This window comes from Myodes glareolus, chromosome 17 (genome assembly GCF_982192425.1).
Source record: "Myodes glareolus chromosome 17, mMyoGla1.1, whole genome shotgun sequence".
Lineage (NCBI taxonomy): Eukaryota > Metazoa > Chordata > Mammalia > Rodentia > Cricetidae > Myodes > Myodes glareolus.
This window is the reverse complement of record NC_142042.1, coordinates 48,674,138-48,688,238: the sequence shown is the minus strand read 5'-3', so window position 1 is coordinate 48,688,238 and position 14,101 is coordinate 48,674,138. Positions and strand designations below refer to the sequence as shown.

The window sequence follows — 14,101 nt, the reverse complement described above, 5'->3', positions numbered from 1 at the left end:
CACTTCATCCATGCCGTGTGCCTCAACGTGTTGCATGTCAGAGCTGTGCCAATACACACACACACACACACACACACACACACACACACAGTTGGCAGGACGGCCACCAGCCTTTGTTTAGACAGCTGCCCAGGCTGCATTCCATCCAGAGTGCCTTGCCACTTACCACCCTTTCCCTCCCAACACAGACCTTCACATGCCTCGTTACTTAAATAATCTTTATTTCTCATGCACTAGGAAAATGGGTCATATGAAACACTGTTCTTCATAGCAAAGGCCTTGGTCTAGAACATAACACAGGAGGCTAACTGGGATCTGGGCCTGACCAAAGACCTGGAAACCCCCCGAAGGTGGTACCACCCCCAGGGCTAACGGCAGGCCCAGCACCCTCCAACTGTACACACAGATCAGGGCAGCTGCCCGCTCCCACAGGGGCACAAGGGAGCAGGTAACAGAGGGACATGTGGAGTGGGGAGGAACAGAGGAGGCAGTGACTTGGCAGGGGCAGTGGTCCAGCCCCTTAGGCCAGGCCTCCAGGGCCATGAGCAAGCCAAAGCCTACTCTGCCTAGCACAGACACCGAGCAGCCAGTGCCACAATAGAGGGATCATAAGCCCCTCCTGATTGCCCCATGGCCACATAAACAAGAAGGGACCTCAACGTGAACTCCAGTCAAAGCCTGGATTTGCCGAGGTAGGGCTCCAGAGGCTAACGGGGTCAACCCCACACAACTATCCCAAGCCCCTGTGGACACTGAAGACACCATAGGACAGCCAGACCTCTGACAATCCTGGGACGGGTCATTAGCAGGGCCAGCCCTAAATCTCAGTCATCAGGTACCACCTGAGCCAGAACAGCAGTGAAGCAGATTCCTGGACTTGCTTTCAGTGAGGTGGCCCAGAGGCAAGACCTGGTCAAAGACATGCAGGACGGAAACAGAGAGCAGAGACATGCAGAGACCACACCAGGTGGGAGGGGCCGGTCACAGACACGATCAAGTTGCTGAGATGGGCGAGCACTGCATGGAGCAGGTCACTAAGGCCCCGGGCTCATGACAAGGCCCACTTCCTCTGGGATGGTCTCCAGCGTCTCACTCTGGATGGCCTGTGTGATAAGCGCCAGCTCCTGGCACAGGGTCTCATGGCGGTAGCCTACGCGGATGTCTGGCACGTTGGTGCGGCGGATGTCATTGCCCTCGGGGCCCTCCTTGGTATAGTTGGGTCCCAGCCAGTGGCTTTTTACCTGCAGAGGGTGTGGTGTAGGTAATGAAAAGAGCTGCAGGGAGATCCAAACATCACAGGGACACTTCCGGGACCCCAAAACAAAGCAAGACAAAGAGGTGATACCCAGCCCCGGGCAGGGTACGTATCATACCTTGTGGGAGAAGCCACTCATGAGTACACTGTTCCGAGCCAGTTCACACATGTCGCAGGAGCTGAGCTTCCACACCTGAGTGGCAATGCTGTATTCCTCCATCAGGGGTTCCTGCACAGGACGGGTTTCTTAAGAGAGGGATGCGGTCCCTGCAGCCTCTCCCTCCTTTAAGGGCCTAGCAATGCCGTAACAGTTGCAATGCTCCACCAGCAAGGGGCAGCACAGACCCAGAGAAAACCCCCGGGATCTCTGAGACACCCACCCGACCCACATCTGCCCCAAGGCCACCTGCTGGCCTGGGTCTGACCTTGGTGAAGTGGAACTGCAGGGGATCGTCCGTGGACAGCGAAACCATGAGGCCACGGGACAAGTACTCGGGTAGAGGGTTCCGGTGGTAGCTGAGAAACAGGCTGTTGTTGCTGAGCGGGGACATGGCGATGCCAATCTGAGCCAGGTAATACAGGTACTGCAGGACGGGGGCCTGGGGAGGTAGGAAGGAAGGAGGAGTGGTCGGGGGGGGGGGGTCCTCAGTGCTGGGAGGGCATACTGGTTCTGGGGCGCAGGGGAAGGGGGGCTCCAGGTTAGGGCTCACGTAAGAGTGGTAGATCCAAGCTGGGCTCCTCCACTAGGGGATGGGTGGGAAGAGCTAATTATATTGGGAGGACTGAATCTGATCTCATGGCTGGGTGAGGAGGAGGATCAGGAAGGCAAACAGCTGCATGTGGAGGCTGGGGGTGTAGACCCTGACCTTGCGCAGAAGCAGCCCGTGGGAGATGTTCTCGGCCAGCATGAAGGCTGACACCAGGTGGTGGATGGGCCCAGCCTCCCCGCAGTGCGGCCTCAGCACAAACGTGTGGAAACCCCTCTGCCTGAGGGGCATGAAGACACAGTCAGTTCCAGAGCCCGGGCACACCTAAGCTCACCTGACCCCGGATCCCACACCACCGGCGCACATGTGCCCTCTAGCTAGTGACTGTGGGGGGCCTAGGATGGAGGACGGGGCAGACTCTCCACTAGAGGGGACAACAAATGAAGCCTAAGGGCACAGAAAGAGCCCAGTCAGGAGGAGCCCACCAGGGCCATGTGTGAGCCAGGGCGCGAGCGGCCTCAGCTCAGGGCACTCAGAGGCGAGGCAAGCAGAGGGCCAGCACCCTTAGGACAAGCACCTGCGCAGATGGTTCAACACGGCCATGTTAGCGAAGGTGTAATACAGGTAGTAGGCGTAGGGTGGGTTGTCCTCCTCCACCCAGGCTTCCGGGAGGGGACTCTCCAGGTTGAAGACGTGGTTCTCTGGCTTGGACTCATCATCCACACTGTCAAAGCCATCCACCTGGCAGAGAGCTGGGGGTCAGTCCTAGAGCCACAGCTGGGCCCTCGCCCACTCGCCCGGCTAGCCCGCCCTCGCCCTGCCCCAGGCCACGGCTCACGTGCTCCAGAAACAGGTGCAGCTCGGGGTGGCTGGCAGGGTGCACAGTAGCCTCAAACAGTGGCAGAAAGATGTTCTCCAGCATCTCCTGGAAGTTGGCCAGCTGGCCCTTGGTGCGGTAGACGTCACTGCGGGGAAGACAGGACACAAGCAGATGCAGGGCCGGCAGCAGGACAGCAAGAGGCAGAGCTGTCATGAGAAGCACCAGCCTGAACCACAGTGGGGAAAGTGGGACATCTGGAGAGACCAGGCTGGACAGACTGTGGGTTGGTCTGGGAGGCCCTTCCTGGCCCTCAGAGTGCCTAGTCTGGCTCCTGAAGGCTTAGCCATCCCAGCAGAACAGGAGGCAGGCCCTGGCCCTTTGTACCTGTACAGCCCTGGAGCTTCCGCCCACTCTAAGGGACACTCACAAGAGGCGGGGCACCTGCACCAGCCAGCGCACATTGGGAGAGTGCACTTTGTGCACCACTGCCCAGCGTGCCAGCTTGTCCCACTCGTCCCTCGAACGCCCGTAGATGGACAGCCGGAGCTCTGCGTTCTGGTATTTGCTCTCCTCCAGGTCTGCCATCACCTCCTAGACACCAGAAGCAATCACAGCAGGTTCCTCCCTGCCCGAGCACCCACCCCAGGAGTTCCTCAGGCCTCTTGCCTCCCTCCTCCTGTCGCTGGAGCCCTCCTACACATGGGCTCTAGCTCGGCAGGGCAGAGCTGCCCCATACCTTGATGATGTGAGCGAAGTACTTCCCAGAAATCTTGTTGTCGGTTTTGATGAAGATCTCACGGAGGACAGACTCCCCGATAGGGTTGTATTTGGCATTGAATTTATCAAATCGGTGAAAGGTATTCCTGTCCTGGAGGAGATGGGAAGGCCTGGGTCACACCCCTGATCCCTGGCCCTAGTGCCGACCCAACACCCCAGCCCCTGGGACACACCGCGTGCACATCCAGTGTGTCCACGCTGAGGTCATAGGCCGTGAGGTTCATGCTCTCGAAGACCTCCCGCAGGGTCTGCTCACGGCCCTGCTCAACATGCACGATCTCCTCCAGATGCCGCTTCATCGCCCGCTTGATGAAGCGCAGCAGATGCTTCTGGTTCATGCAGGATGAGGCATGGATGTGCGTATCCACCTGCAGCAGAGAGGGACCGTGGGGTCTACCAACGGCTAGGGCTTTGTCACCTCAGCACACGAGGACTACAGCAGTGATCCCCTGAACCCACATAAATGCCAGGTGCATGCGGCAATCTACATATAATCTTAACATGAGGAAGGCAGAGGGAAGGGAGACACAAAATAAGCTGGCTACCTAGACTAGTCAAAGCAACAAACTCTGGGTTCAAGCGAGAAACTTTGTCAATGTTAACTTTGGCCTCCCTGCCACATGGGTAAGTGTGCACAGGCATGTGCACATGCACGCATGTGCGCGCGCACACACGCGTGCACACACACACACACTGTAAAGATGTACTTGCAAACATGCATATATATGCACACAGATCACACACAAACAAATGCAAAGTTGGGGAGAGACGGCTCAGCAGGTGAAGGCACCTGCCACCAAACCTGATAACCTAAGTCACTCCCCAGGACCCACAGGGCGGACTTCTGGGAAGTTTTCCCCAGCCTCCACATGCCCACACCCATATACATACACAAATTACATAATTGGAATGTAGTAATTTTTTTAAAAGAAATGTCTATGGCCAAAACAGGAGGTAAAAGAGGACTGTCTATATTGAGTGTTGGGGACGAGGGGAAATCCCTGTCTTGGGAGGAGAGAGGTGCATCAGGACACAGAAGCCATAAGCTGAGGACCCACCTTCCGGATATTGTAGAAGTCCCGGTGGGGCACTTTCTTCTGAGCAGCCAGTTCCTTCATCTCGTTGAGCAGAACATGCATCTGGAATTTGGAGCTCAGGTACTGCAGCCGGCGGTAGCAGAATGACTTTCTGGGCAAGAAGGAAGAAGAGAAAGACTCAGCTCCTGATGGAGGTTCCTGGGAAGGGCGAAGGCAGGAGGCAGGAGCCTACGGAATAAGGACAGCAGACTCGGGAGTGGCAGGAGACAAAGTGACAGTTGTCTGGGGCAGGGCAGGGCAGGGCAGGGCGAGGCTGGGGCTGGAAGGTCTGGGCCACGAGGTGGGACAGGTGGAAACTTACATGGGGCCGTTGATAATCAGGGCCATCAGCACATTGACGTCAGCTACAAACTCCTGTAGGTCAGGGTACGGAAGCTCTACCTCTGGACAGCTAGCATGCAGGAAGCTCAGGTGAGGAGAGCAAGGCAAGCCGCCTGGCCCCTCTCCCAAGCCAATTCCCTACGGTACACCCCAGCACACACCCCACCCCTCTTACTTCTCATCGGGGTCCCTGCGGGTGTAGACATGCACCACACCACGCACCATGCGCAGGCCCAAGCCCAGGTCCCCAGGCATGGTGCTTGGTTCACAGTGCTCATATGGGTGCTGCTCCAGGGCAGGGGGGTGCACTGGGGCATCTGCAAAGGGGAGAGCGAGGAAAGAGTCAGGGCCAGGGAGCTTCAGAGCCTGCAGCTACCCAGTCTGTGGGGGTCCATAGCCAGAAAGGGATGTCAAAGGCTCCAAAAGAGCAGCTACGGGCCCCAACCTCTACCCTCCCGGACGGCAAGAAGCCAGAAAGAGCCTGGGTGGGGGGGAAATGCAGGCAGGGCAGAAGTGCCTAGGCTCCAAGCCTAGGTACCCAGGGCAGTTGGGGGTCTGGGGAGGGACGGGAGCTCCCACCGGCAGACACAGGGGTATCAGGGCTCTGCTCATAGGTTCGCGTCTCCAGGGGCTTCTCTGCCAGCTGTTGCAGGTAGCGGCGGGTGGTGGGGCAGAAGCTTTGCAGGGCCAGGGCCATGTACTTCTCCCGGATGAAGAGTGCCCGTACCACACTTTTGGCTGCATCTAACAGGTCTGTGAATGGCACCTGAAGGCAAGGACAGGAAGTCACTTTCTTTGGTCTCTGTCCACACTCAGGCTTAGAATACTCACCCTTTGGCCATCCCCAACCTGATACGCCAATCCCCAGTTCCAAAGGCCTCTAACCCAGGACGACCCAGCCCTCTCCAGTCCCAGTTTTATCAGTGAGCCTGGCACCTCTGACACTCCAGGTACCCGAAGAAAAATACCCTCTCCAGCTCCTGCTAGCTCCCCAGGACAGACCTCTCTAGAACCCAAGGCTTCACTGCACACTCACCCCGCACTTCTCCTCGCCGGAGATGATGACCCGCTGAAATTCCCGTTCCAGTACCGCATCACGCTCCCAAGGACCCCTGTCACCCTGTCCCTCTCCTTGCTCCTTGTAGAGCCTATGGGAAAGGAAGACAGAAAGGGTTGGAGACAGCCACAGTACAGACCCCAGCTCCACAGGCCCTGCGCATGCCCCCTTCCTTCCTCACTGTAAGTCCGAGTCACTGTCTGTCTTCAGGAAATCTTGCTTGGCCCGAAGCAGGATATCTGGCTCCAGCCTAGAGGTGAGAGGAAAAGGGTCTGGTAAAGCAAGAGCATTGGCTGCAGCAGCCTGTGCCAGCCTGTGCCTGCTGCTGTGCACACCCTGCCACATGCGGTACTCACGGGCAGGGCTGTGGACCCTGGGCTGCTCGCAGCCCACTTCAGAGACGAGAAAGCAGTCCCAGAAGCAGGTTTATCCCGTAGACCCTAAACCTCCCAGAAGATGGAATCGGCATGGCCTGGCTCAGAGAACATGCTCTGCACCGCCTCCCCGGTGGACCTCAAAGGGACAAAGGGACAGGGGAGAGGCCAGAGCAGGCTCACTTGACATCCTGGCTGATCTGCCGCTCCAGCCGCTGCCTCCGCTCCTCCAGCTGCTCGATGGGGCTGGCCTCTGGGAACTCATAAGGGGCGCTGCGGAGCTCACTCTCAGCCAGGGAGCGGCTGAACAGCTCCTGGTACCAAGGAGGGAACGAAGAAAGGTCAGGTGGCCATGCTTTCAAGCCCTCTGCCCCTTCCTCCCCCCCCCCCCCCCCGCAGAGTCTGGACAAGGGGTGTGGCAGGAGGCACAGTGTTCCTGGGCAAGGCTTAGGGTCAGAGACAGCCAAGAATAAGATGAGAGGAGACTGAGGGAGAGGGTGGAACGACAGAGGTAGTGGGAGGTGAGAAGGGGTGGGGGTGCCAGGCGATACCTCAGCGATCTCCTTGCATTTGCCATCCATAGACGTGCGAAGGTCGAGTGGGAAGTGCTTGAGGCCGGGGGCAGTGCCCGGCAGAGATCGGGCAGACTGCAGTGGAGAGGCCCCCAGACCACCCCGAGCCTCTGTAGAGACAGTGATGCCAGGGTCAAGGGGAGGAGGGGCAGGACCTATCTAGGAAGCCAAGAATACGTTCCCACCCTAGGGCCAGAACCTATTAAAAGCCAGGGCCTAGACACTGGGCAATATAGCCACTGAGACAGAAGAGCCAGCCATGTGGGGCTCCCAAAGGAACTCATCCACATCTACACAGAGGCCCGTCACCACCCCAGGCTCAGGGATGAGGTCCTGCGCCTGCCTATAGAGCAAATGAATCAACTCTGCGATAAGAACTTGAAGTGGGGGTGCCCCCCTCCCTTAGACCAGGAGGATCTATCTGCACGTGACTATTTCCCAGAAGGGGGTACACATGTACACACACACACACACACACACGGCACTCATTTAAGACCAGTGGCCACACTAAGGATAGTCAGCTTCTAGGGCACAAACCCAGGATCAGATCCGTCCCTGGCTTAACAGGTCCTTCACTGACAAGAACAGAGCAGCTGTCTCCTCTCCTAGACCTGCAAGGCACAGGCAAGTAGAGCAGACACTCGGCTCTGACCTGAGAAGCAACTATGCAGGAAGAGGACCTGGTTGCTAAGGCGCCCTCTCCCCCCCCCCCCGGGGGGGCCTGCCTTCTCTCGAGGACTGCCAAGGACTGATCCTAGACTGCCCCACCCACTGCTAGCTGTCCTGAGGGGAGCGACCACAGTCTATGCCACTTGGAGGCCCTAGCATCTGGGCTGGAGGCTCCATGGAAGGCCCTGGGAAAGGAAAAGTTGGAAGCCAGGGGTCTTTCTACTCCAACCAGGGCAGAACAACTCTTCATGGGCCCCACCACAAAGCTAACACTGATGGTCTGAAGCTGCTAGTCTCCTGGGCTGCCTGAGACCCCAGCCCACCAGGAAGGACCCAGATGGGTCCTTCAACAGTCTTAGCCTCCTCCTGCAGGAAGCTGTTCACAGACCCTCGGTTCTCCGGGCCAGCTGGAGAAGATGCAGCCACCGTTCCAGAACCCTCTTCCCCACCTCCACTCTGTCTTAGAAAAGGATTCAGAGGCTCTGTCTAGGTATTATGCCTTAAGGTCTCTGCACCTACTTCCTAGTACTCCAGGTACAGTCCATAAGCTGGACAAAGAAAGAGAAAGGAGCCTAACCTAGATCAGGACCCAGCTACCGGCTTGTCTTGGTCCCTACCGGCACCCTACCTGCGGAGTTCAAGAGTGTTCTGGTCAGCAGCCCTGTGCCCCTTGCCTGCCTGTTTGCCTTGTGAAGCTGCAGTCAGTCCCCCAGGACAGCTCAGGGGCTGGCATGGGCTGTACCAAGTGCGGTTATAAGCAGGGGAGACCCTGGGATGGCCCCAAGTAGGGGGCTGGGAGAGTTCAAGGGAGTTCAGAAACCCAGAGGAGAACTCTAATTCTAACAGGACCTTAACCTCTTCAGTGCCAGTGAGGCCCACCCCGATCCAGGGATCTCAACAGGGAGAAACAAGACAGGCTGATATGGCCAAGCAAGGAGTTTGAAACGGATGGGCCAAGTCTCCTTAAAACTACAGCCCTAGGGGACAGAAAGTAGACACAGGCTGGCTGGCCAAAGGGTAGGAGGAGAGACAAGAACGGAGACCAGCCATCCTCCCCTGGGCCCTGAGCCTCTGGGCAGTTACCTCTGTCCACCACTGTCTTTTGGGCCCTGACTATGAACTCTTCAGGAGAGACAAGGTCTTTGCTACATGCAAAAGCTGGCTGGCAGTTGGACCACAGGTCGAATCTGGACAGGAGCTAGTTACAGAGGCTTCTTGGCCTTCAGGCCAGTCCCAAGCCCACTGTCAGGGTAGGAACAACCTATTCAAGAAGAATTCCCTTGGAATATGGGAGCAGCACTTGGAAGACACACAGGACTCTACTTTTGTTTATTTGCTTGTCTTAACCTCTGGACACAGGCTCTAAGTAGGTCAGAAGTAGCCTTGTCCTACCTGGCCCCAGCCCCAGGACTCACAGGGGAATGTCCTACAAGTGTTCTGTAAAGCCCTGAGTCCAGGAGACTGCAATCAGAAATTCCTGGGATGCTCCAAACACTTCCCACATGGAGCCCCTTCAGCGAGGAGGGTGAGAGGGCTTCCGAGCCCAGTACAGGGACAGGGCTGCTAATTAGGAAGAGCAATGAACAGAAAGGAGCTCTGTAGGGGTGATGAGGTGATACCATTTCTCCCTTGCAAGAGTGCAGAATAGACAACGATCAACACCCACCCACCCAACCCAGGTTTCAAAGTCTTTGATTACCAAGAACCCAGATCCTAGGAGGCAGTGGTGGTGCACACCTTTAAACCCGGCACGCAGGAGGCAGAGACAAGGATCTCTGTGTTTGAGGCTAGTCTGGTCTACAGAATGAGTTCCAGGACAGCCAAGGCTATACACAGAAACCCTGTCTCAAAAAACAAACAAAAAGAACCCAGATCCAGATCCTATCCATCCTCTTAAATACATTTGGGGGTTTTGTTTTCTGTCTTTTTCATTACTGGGACCACACTGAGGCCTTGTGTGTGCCCGATCCTCACCCCTTTCTCTTTTTCTTTTAGGCAGGATCTTACTAAGTGTCCAAGCATACCTGGAACTCATGATCCTCCTGCCTCAGCTTCCCAAGTAGCTAATTACAGGTGTGCATCACCACACCCAGCCGCAACCAGTTCTACATCCCTGAAGGCAGACCACAGAGCTGCAGAAACGAAGTCGAAAGCCCTCATTTTAAACCCTTTATTGTCAGGTAACCCTGGGCCTACGCAGCAGAGCTGGGTGAGCAGGCAGGGTTCCAGCAGCCAGAGTCATCTTCCCAATCTGCCACATGACTACAAAACACTACTAGATTCACTAGTGACACACTGGCAACAGCCTCCACACTCCCTCAGGCCAGGTCCTGTCTCCCTGGCCCGGGGCCATAAGTTGGCATCACAACATCATGTATACAGCCCAAAGCCAAGAGGGGACCACCATCAGCTCCAGGATTCTGGTGCCTAGTTTCTCCTCTTGACTAGGAGACCCCTCCCCATTATCAAGACTGCCTCACTAGGCCTTGACCCCAGGGACAAAATGCTCTCAGGGTCTAACCACCTAAGGGTCTCTGGTTCAGCAACAGAGTAACCAGCACAGCCCCAGGGCACACACTTGGAAGACACAGATCTGAGCACACAGCCTGAGACACAGCTCAGCACAGTACAAAGCCCTAGTCAGGCATCTTCCGCAGCCTAAGAACAAGCTAGAGGAGGCCGCCAGGTGTTGTTAACCTACGAGGGGTTAACAACAATCACCAAAAGGTCTTTCTTTAGCCAGAACACTTGAGAGCAGGCAGACACCCTCACCCCTGGAAGCACAAACTCTAGTAGCTGAGTTCTTACCAGGATAGACAGTCGGCACCACACAATCAGCTGCCAATGGTGCAGAGATACCCACAAAATAGGAGCCAAACCCAAGGGTGCAAGGTGCACAGCCCACTAGCCATCCCAAGGACTCCCGCTCTCCTGAAGAGACTCACAACACAGACCAGGAACAAGCACACAGCAAGGATAGTAGCAATTGAGCCTTAGCTCTGTATGTGTCAGCAATGCATGACCCCAGATGTCAAACCCCGCCACTCTCACCAACGAGGGAGTTCTAGATCTACTGTCTTGGAAAGAGTTAACAACGTGAGCCTGTCTTGTCTAGGCACAGGCATCAAACACGGTAGCCAGTCCGCAAAGCAGGCAGTCCCACACCTCCCCACTCCATTCACATACACTTCACACGCCGTCTTAGCATCTGCACAAGCAGACACGTGTGCACATACGCCTCTCCTGCACCCACATCCACGCCCACTCCTTGTTACGGAGGGCAGCATCCCTGACATGGAAACCTCAGGCACCCGCTCCCGGCCCCCTCCCTCCGCCATCGAAACCAGCTAGTCAGCCCTGGAACCGAGGTTAGAGAGGCATCACTGCAGAGAGGGTGCTGCAGAAGGGGGCCCCTCTCTGAGGCACCAGGTGGCCTGGAGGAGCCCATGCCTGAAGCCAAGAACACTTACCTGAAGCGGCAGCGGAAGCTTGCAGGCTGGCCCGCTTCTTAAAGGGATATTTGGACTTGGACTTGCCTGGGCCAGGATAGGATGCCATGGCTGGGGCCAAGGCGACAGCGGAGGAACCTCACCGGCTGAGGCCAAGCTCTCTTACATCCAACCCCTTCCTCCGCCCCGCCCCCAGCGGGAGTGACTGATGCAGGAAGCAGCGCCCCGCAGGCGGAAGAGGCCCTGGCCACGATTTCTGATGTTGTCTAGGCAACCTCGGGGAGTGGGGCCTCCATCCTGCCCCTTATCCCTCCCTTCCCACTCCAGTCCCTAGAGTGACGTGACTGATGGTAACTGGGACTGGGGTGGGGGTGGGGGTGCAAAGAAAACAGATGGAGCAGCGCCAGCTCTCAGCTCTGCACCACCCCTCACCCCACCTCGCGAGCCCTCATCCCTTGCCAAAGCTTCAAGGCAAAGAAGCCAAAGTCCAGGCTAGGCTGGTCCGGCCAGCCAGAGCGAAAAATAATAAGCAAGAATACAGCCTGAGCTTCTCCAACCTCCAAACCCATTTCCTCCAGGGACAGGGCAAGCATAGTCATGAAAACCCAGCGCCTCTGGGGCAGAGCCCATTCTCTACTCCATCTGACCCCTGCTCTAGGGACAGCTCAGCTCTGGGAGAAGGAGGCTGAACAGAGAATTCGAGCCCGGGAGGGAGGGGCCTATCTTGGGAAAATTCCACTGACTGGCAGACGCTGCCTCCTAGGAAGACAGGAAGAGCAGGAGGCATGGTCCTGTCTTCGGTCTGTGGGAAAGACCCCAGCCTCCCCTGCTTGTCTCTTTCTGCACACTCAAGCTCTGCTTCCCAGACCCTTCTAGGCTCTGCTCACATCCCCTAGGTCTTGCAGGCTGTGCCAAGACCCTCACATTCGCTCTTGTCACCCGGACCAAGGCACCTCTGTCCCGGGATCTCTGTATCGCCAACACACGCGCCCCACGCTTACCTGAGGCCATACTGCCCGAGTCCCGAGTGGTACCAGGGAGGCTGCCTACCAAAGTCTGCCCAGCGGGAAAGCCCGGCTGGGGTGAAGGGAGAGGGCCCCACCGGGGCGAGGTCGCGCCACTGGCCCCTGCACCCGCACTGAGAGGCGGGAAGGCAGTTTTTCAAAATGGCCAGCTGGCCGAAGGCGGACTCCGCCGACTTCAGCGGCCAGAATGACCTCAGGAGACCCAGGAGTCGCGACCCCCCAGCCCGCTCTCAAGAGGAAGCAGGCCACGTGCTCCGCAGAAAACCGGACCCGGAATTCGCCTAGCGTTCTTTCACTACTTTCTGGGCATCAATTAGCGATCCGAACCCCGTGGCCGAGCTGCGGGGGAGTCACGCAACAGGTGCGACCCCGCCTAAACCCTCCCGGACGCGCGCCAACCTCGCCTGCCCCAGGCCCCGCCAAGTCTGCGGCCACGCCCCGCTCGGCCACGCCTCCGCTCGTCTAGCCACGCCCCCACCATTTTCCCTGTTTCCCTAACGCCACGTGGGCAGCCACCCGGCCACGCTTGGCCTGGCTTGGCCTTTTGGTCTTGGGCGATTTTTGTGCGTCAGCTTCCTCATCAGTAAGATGAGATGAGGTAATGACAGCATCTCATTCAAAGGAGTTACTGAGGATTGAATGTAAAGCCCCTTTGCACAATGCCTGGCACAAAGTCAGGTAGCTATTATTAGGGTCCCAGAATCCATTTTAAGCAGAAGCCCTGCCCTTGCATTCTCGGCATTCCCACCTGAGTCTGTTTCCTTCTATTGAACATTGGTAAACAGGGTGTGCCCTTCAAGGCTAGCTCCCCATCCCACATTAGTTTCTATGTTGAGGTTAGACTAGCCAGAATATCTAGGTTCAAATTCAGACATCTCCACCTACTCCTGATTTGACACTGAACTTCTCTGTGCTATTTCTGTAAATGAGTATCTGCTCTATATGATGCTGGTGAAGATAAATGAGTTAATTATAAGTGCTTAGACCTGTGTCTGGCCTGTTAAGTTACTACCCAATGCCTGGGATCTTTATTGCCGACTCATTGACTCTCCTTGTGGGTTAAGTGAAATTGGGCTGTTTGAATAGGACCTCTCAACTCCTCTCAAACCAGCATTCCTGTGCCCAAGGGTCAGTCCTACCTAAAGGAAACCTGTAACGAAGAGTCCTCTCACTAAAAGTCCCTATTCTTGCCCTTCGGGGAATCCTTCGCCCCCCACACCCAGCTGTTCTAAAGGTCTCGCCACCCCCACAACTCTTCCTTCCTGTCCCTACCCTGACCTCTGGGCCCTGAACCCCATTCTCTACTTCCGAGCTGACCTCCAGGGTGTCTCCTGTCCACTCTTTGAAAACTATTGCTCTGGGAAGGGGTTGAGGGCTCAGTGGTAACATCCCTCTGCCTTACATGTGGGAGGCAATGCACTACAAGAAGACAAAAACACAAACAAGAAAACCCCTGCAGTGGCCCCTTAAACTTAGAAGAGCAGTGGGGGAAATCCAGCTCAAAGAGAATCAAAGTCTGAAACAGAACAAGAGATACCTTGTTCCTACTTTGTTATGTTTAAATATCAAAACAGGAGCCACTAAAAGCATCCCAATACAGATGAGTGTATTGAACTGGGACACACTCATATAATCTAAGAACCTTTTAGCAAAAAATATAATCAAGGGTCTCAAGTTTTACTGTTTTGACCCAGTAATCCACTTCTAACAAGTTGGGTTTTTTTTTTTACAGATCAAAAAATAATTTTATTAGTATTTAAAGAAAAAGCCCCAGAGCATGTAACTTGTGACTCTCAGCAGCTGCCTGGAAGAGGAGAAGGGAAGACATGCTTAAAAGAAAAAGAAAAGAAAAACTGCATCTTTCTCAATCAGGACTCAGGAAGATGGGCAGACCCAACAAATTTCATGGTAGCTCCTAGAGATTTCTTCAGGTGGATGGGAAGCACAAAACCGATCTTTTAAAAAAGGATTATCTGAG

At 56.0% G+C, this 14,101-nt stretch overlaps 1 protein-coding gene across 3 annotated transcripts; it reads right to left on the bottom strand.

Moving 5' to 3' along the window:
* Window positions 1-204: 204 nt before the first annotated feature.
* Ampd2 (adenosine monophosphate deaminase 2) lies at window positions 205-12,494 on the bottom strand. 3 transcript variants are annotated; one of them, XM_087897638.1, is made up of 18 exons: window positions 12,100-12,494; window positions 6,960-7,090; window positions 6,592-6,722; window positions 6,216-6,284; window positions 6,014-6,125; window positions 5,557-5,743; window positions 5,153-5,294; window positions 4,958-5,047; window positions 4,618-4,747; window positions 3,733-3,927; window positions 3,519-3,650; window positions 3,210-3,373; window positions 2,801-2,927; window positions 2,540-2,703; window positions 2,122-2,242; window positions 1,681-1,854; window positions 1,374-1,484; window positions 205-1,241 (listed from the first exon to the last, which is right to left on the bottom strand). In XM_087897638.1, the coding sequence occupies exons 1-18, from the start codon at window positions 12,107-12,109 to the stop codon at window positions 1,035-1,037; spliced, it is 2,397 nt and encodes a 798-aa protein (XP_087753764.1). In that variant the 5' UTR covers window positions 12,110-12,494; the 3' UTR covers window positions 205-1,034. The 3 variants fall into 3 exon arrangements, 2 of the variants coding, with proteins under 2 accessions (XP_087753764.1, XP_087753763.1); XM_087897637.1 differs by lacking the exon at window positions 12,100-12,494 and adding an exon at window positions 11,120-12,065; XR_015735331.1 differs by lacking the exons at window positions 2,122-2,242; window positions 12,100-12,494 and adding an exon at window positions 11,120-12,067 and having other exon boundaries at window positions 1,203-1,241.
* Window positions 12,495-14,101: the final 1,607 nt, after the last annotated feature.

Excerpts from the sequence above, each read along its gene's own strand:
- Ampd2 (XM_087897637.1), bottom strand. The coding sequence starts at position 11,207 with ATGGCATCCTATCCTGGCCCAGGCAAGTCCAAGTCCAAATATCCCTTT. Across the intron at positions 4,748-4,957 it reads CTGATTATCAACGGCCCCAT|AAAGTCATTCTGCTACCGCC; the intron begins GTAAGTTTCCAC and ends CTTCTTGCCCAG. Across the intron at positions 1,242-1,373 it reads TGAGTGGCTTCTCCCACAAG|GTAAAAAGCCACTGGCTGGG; the intron begins GTATGATACGTA and ends CACCCTCTGCAG.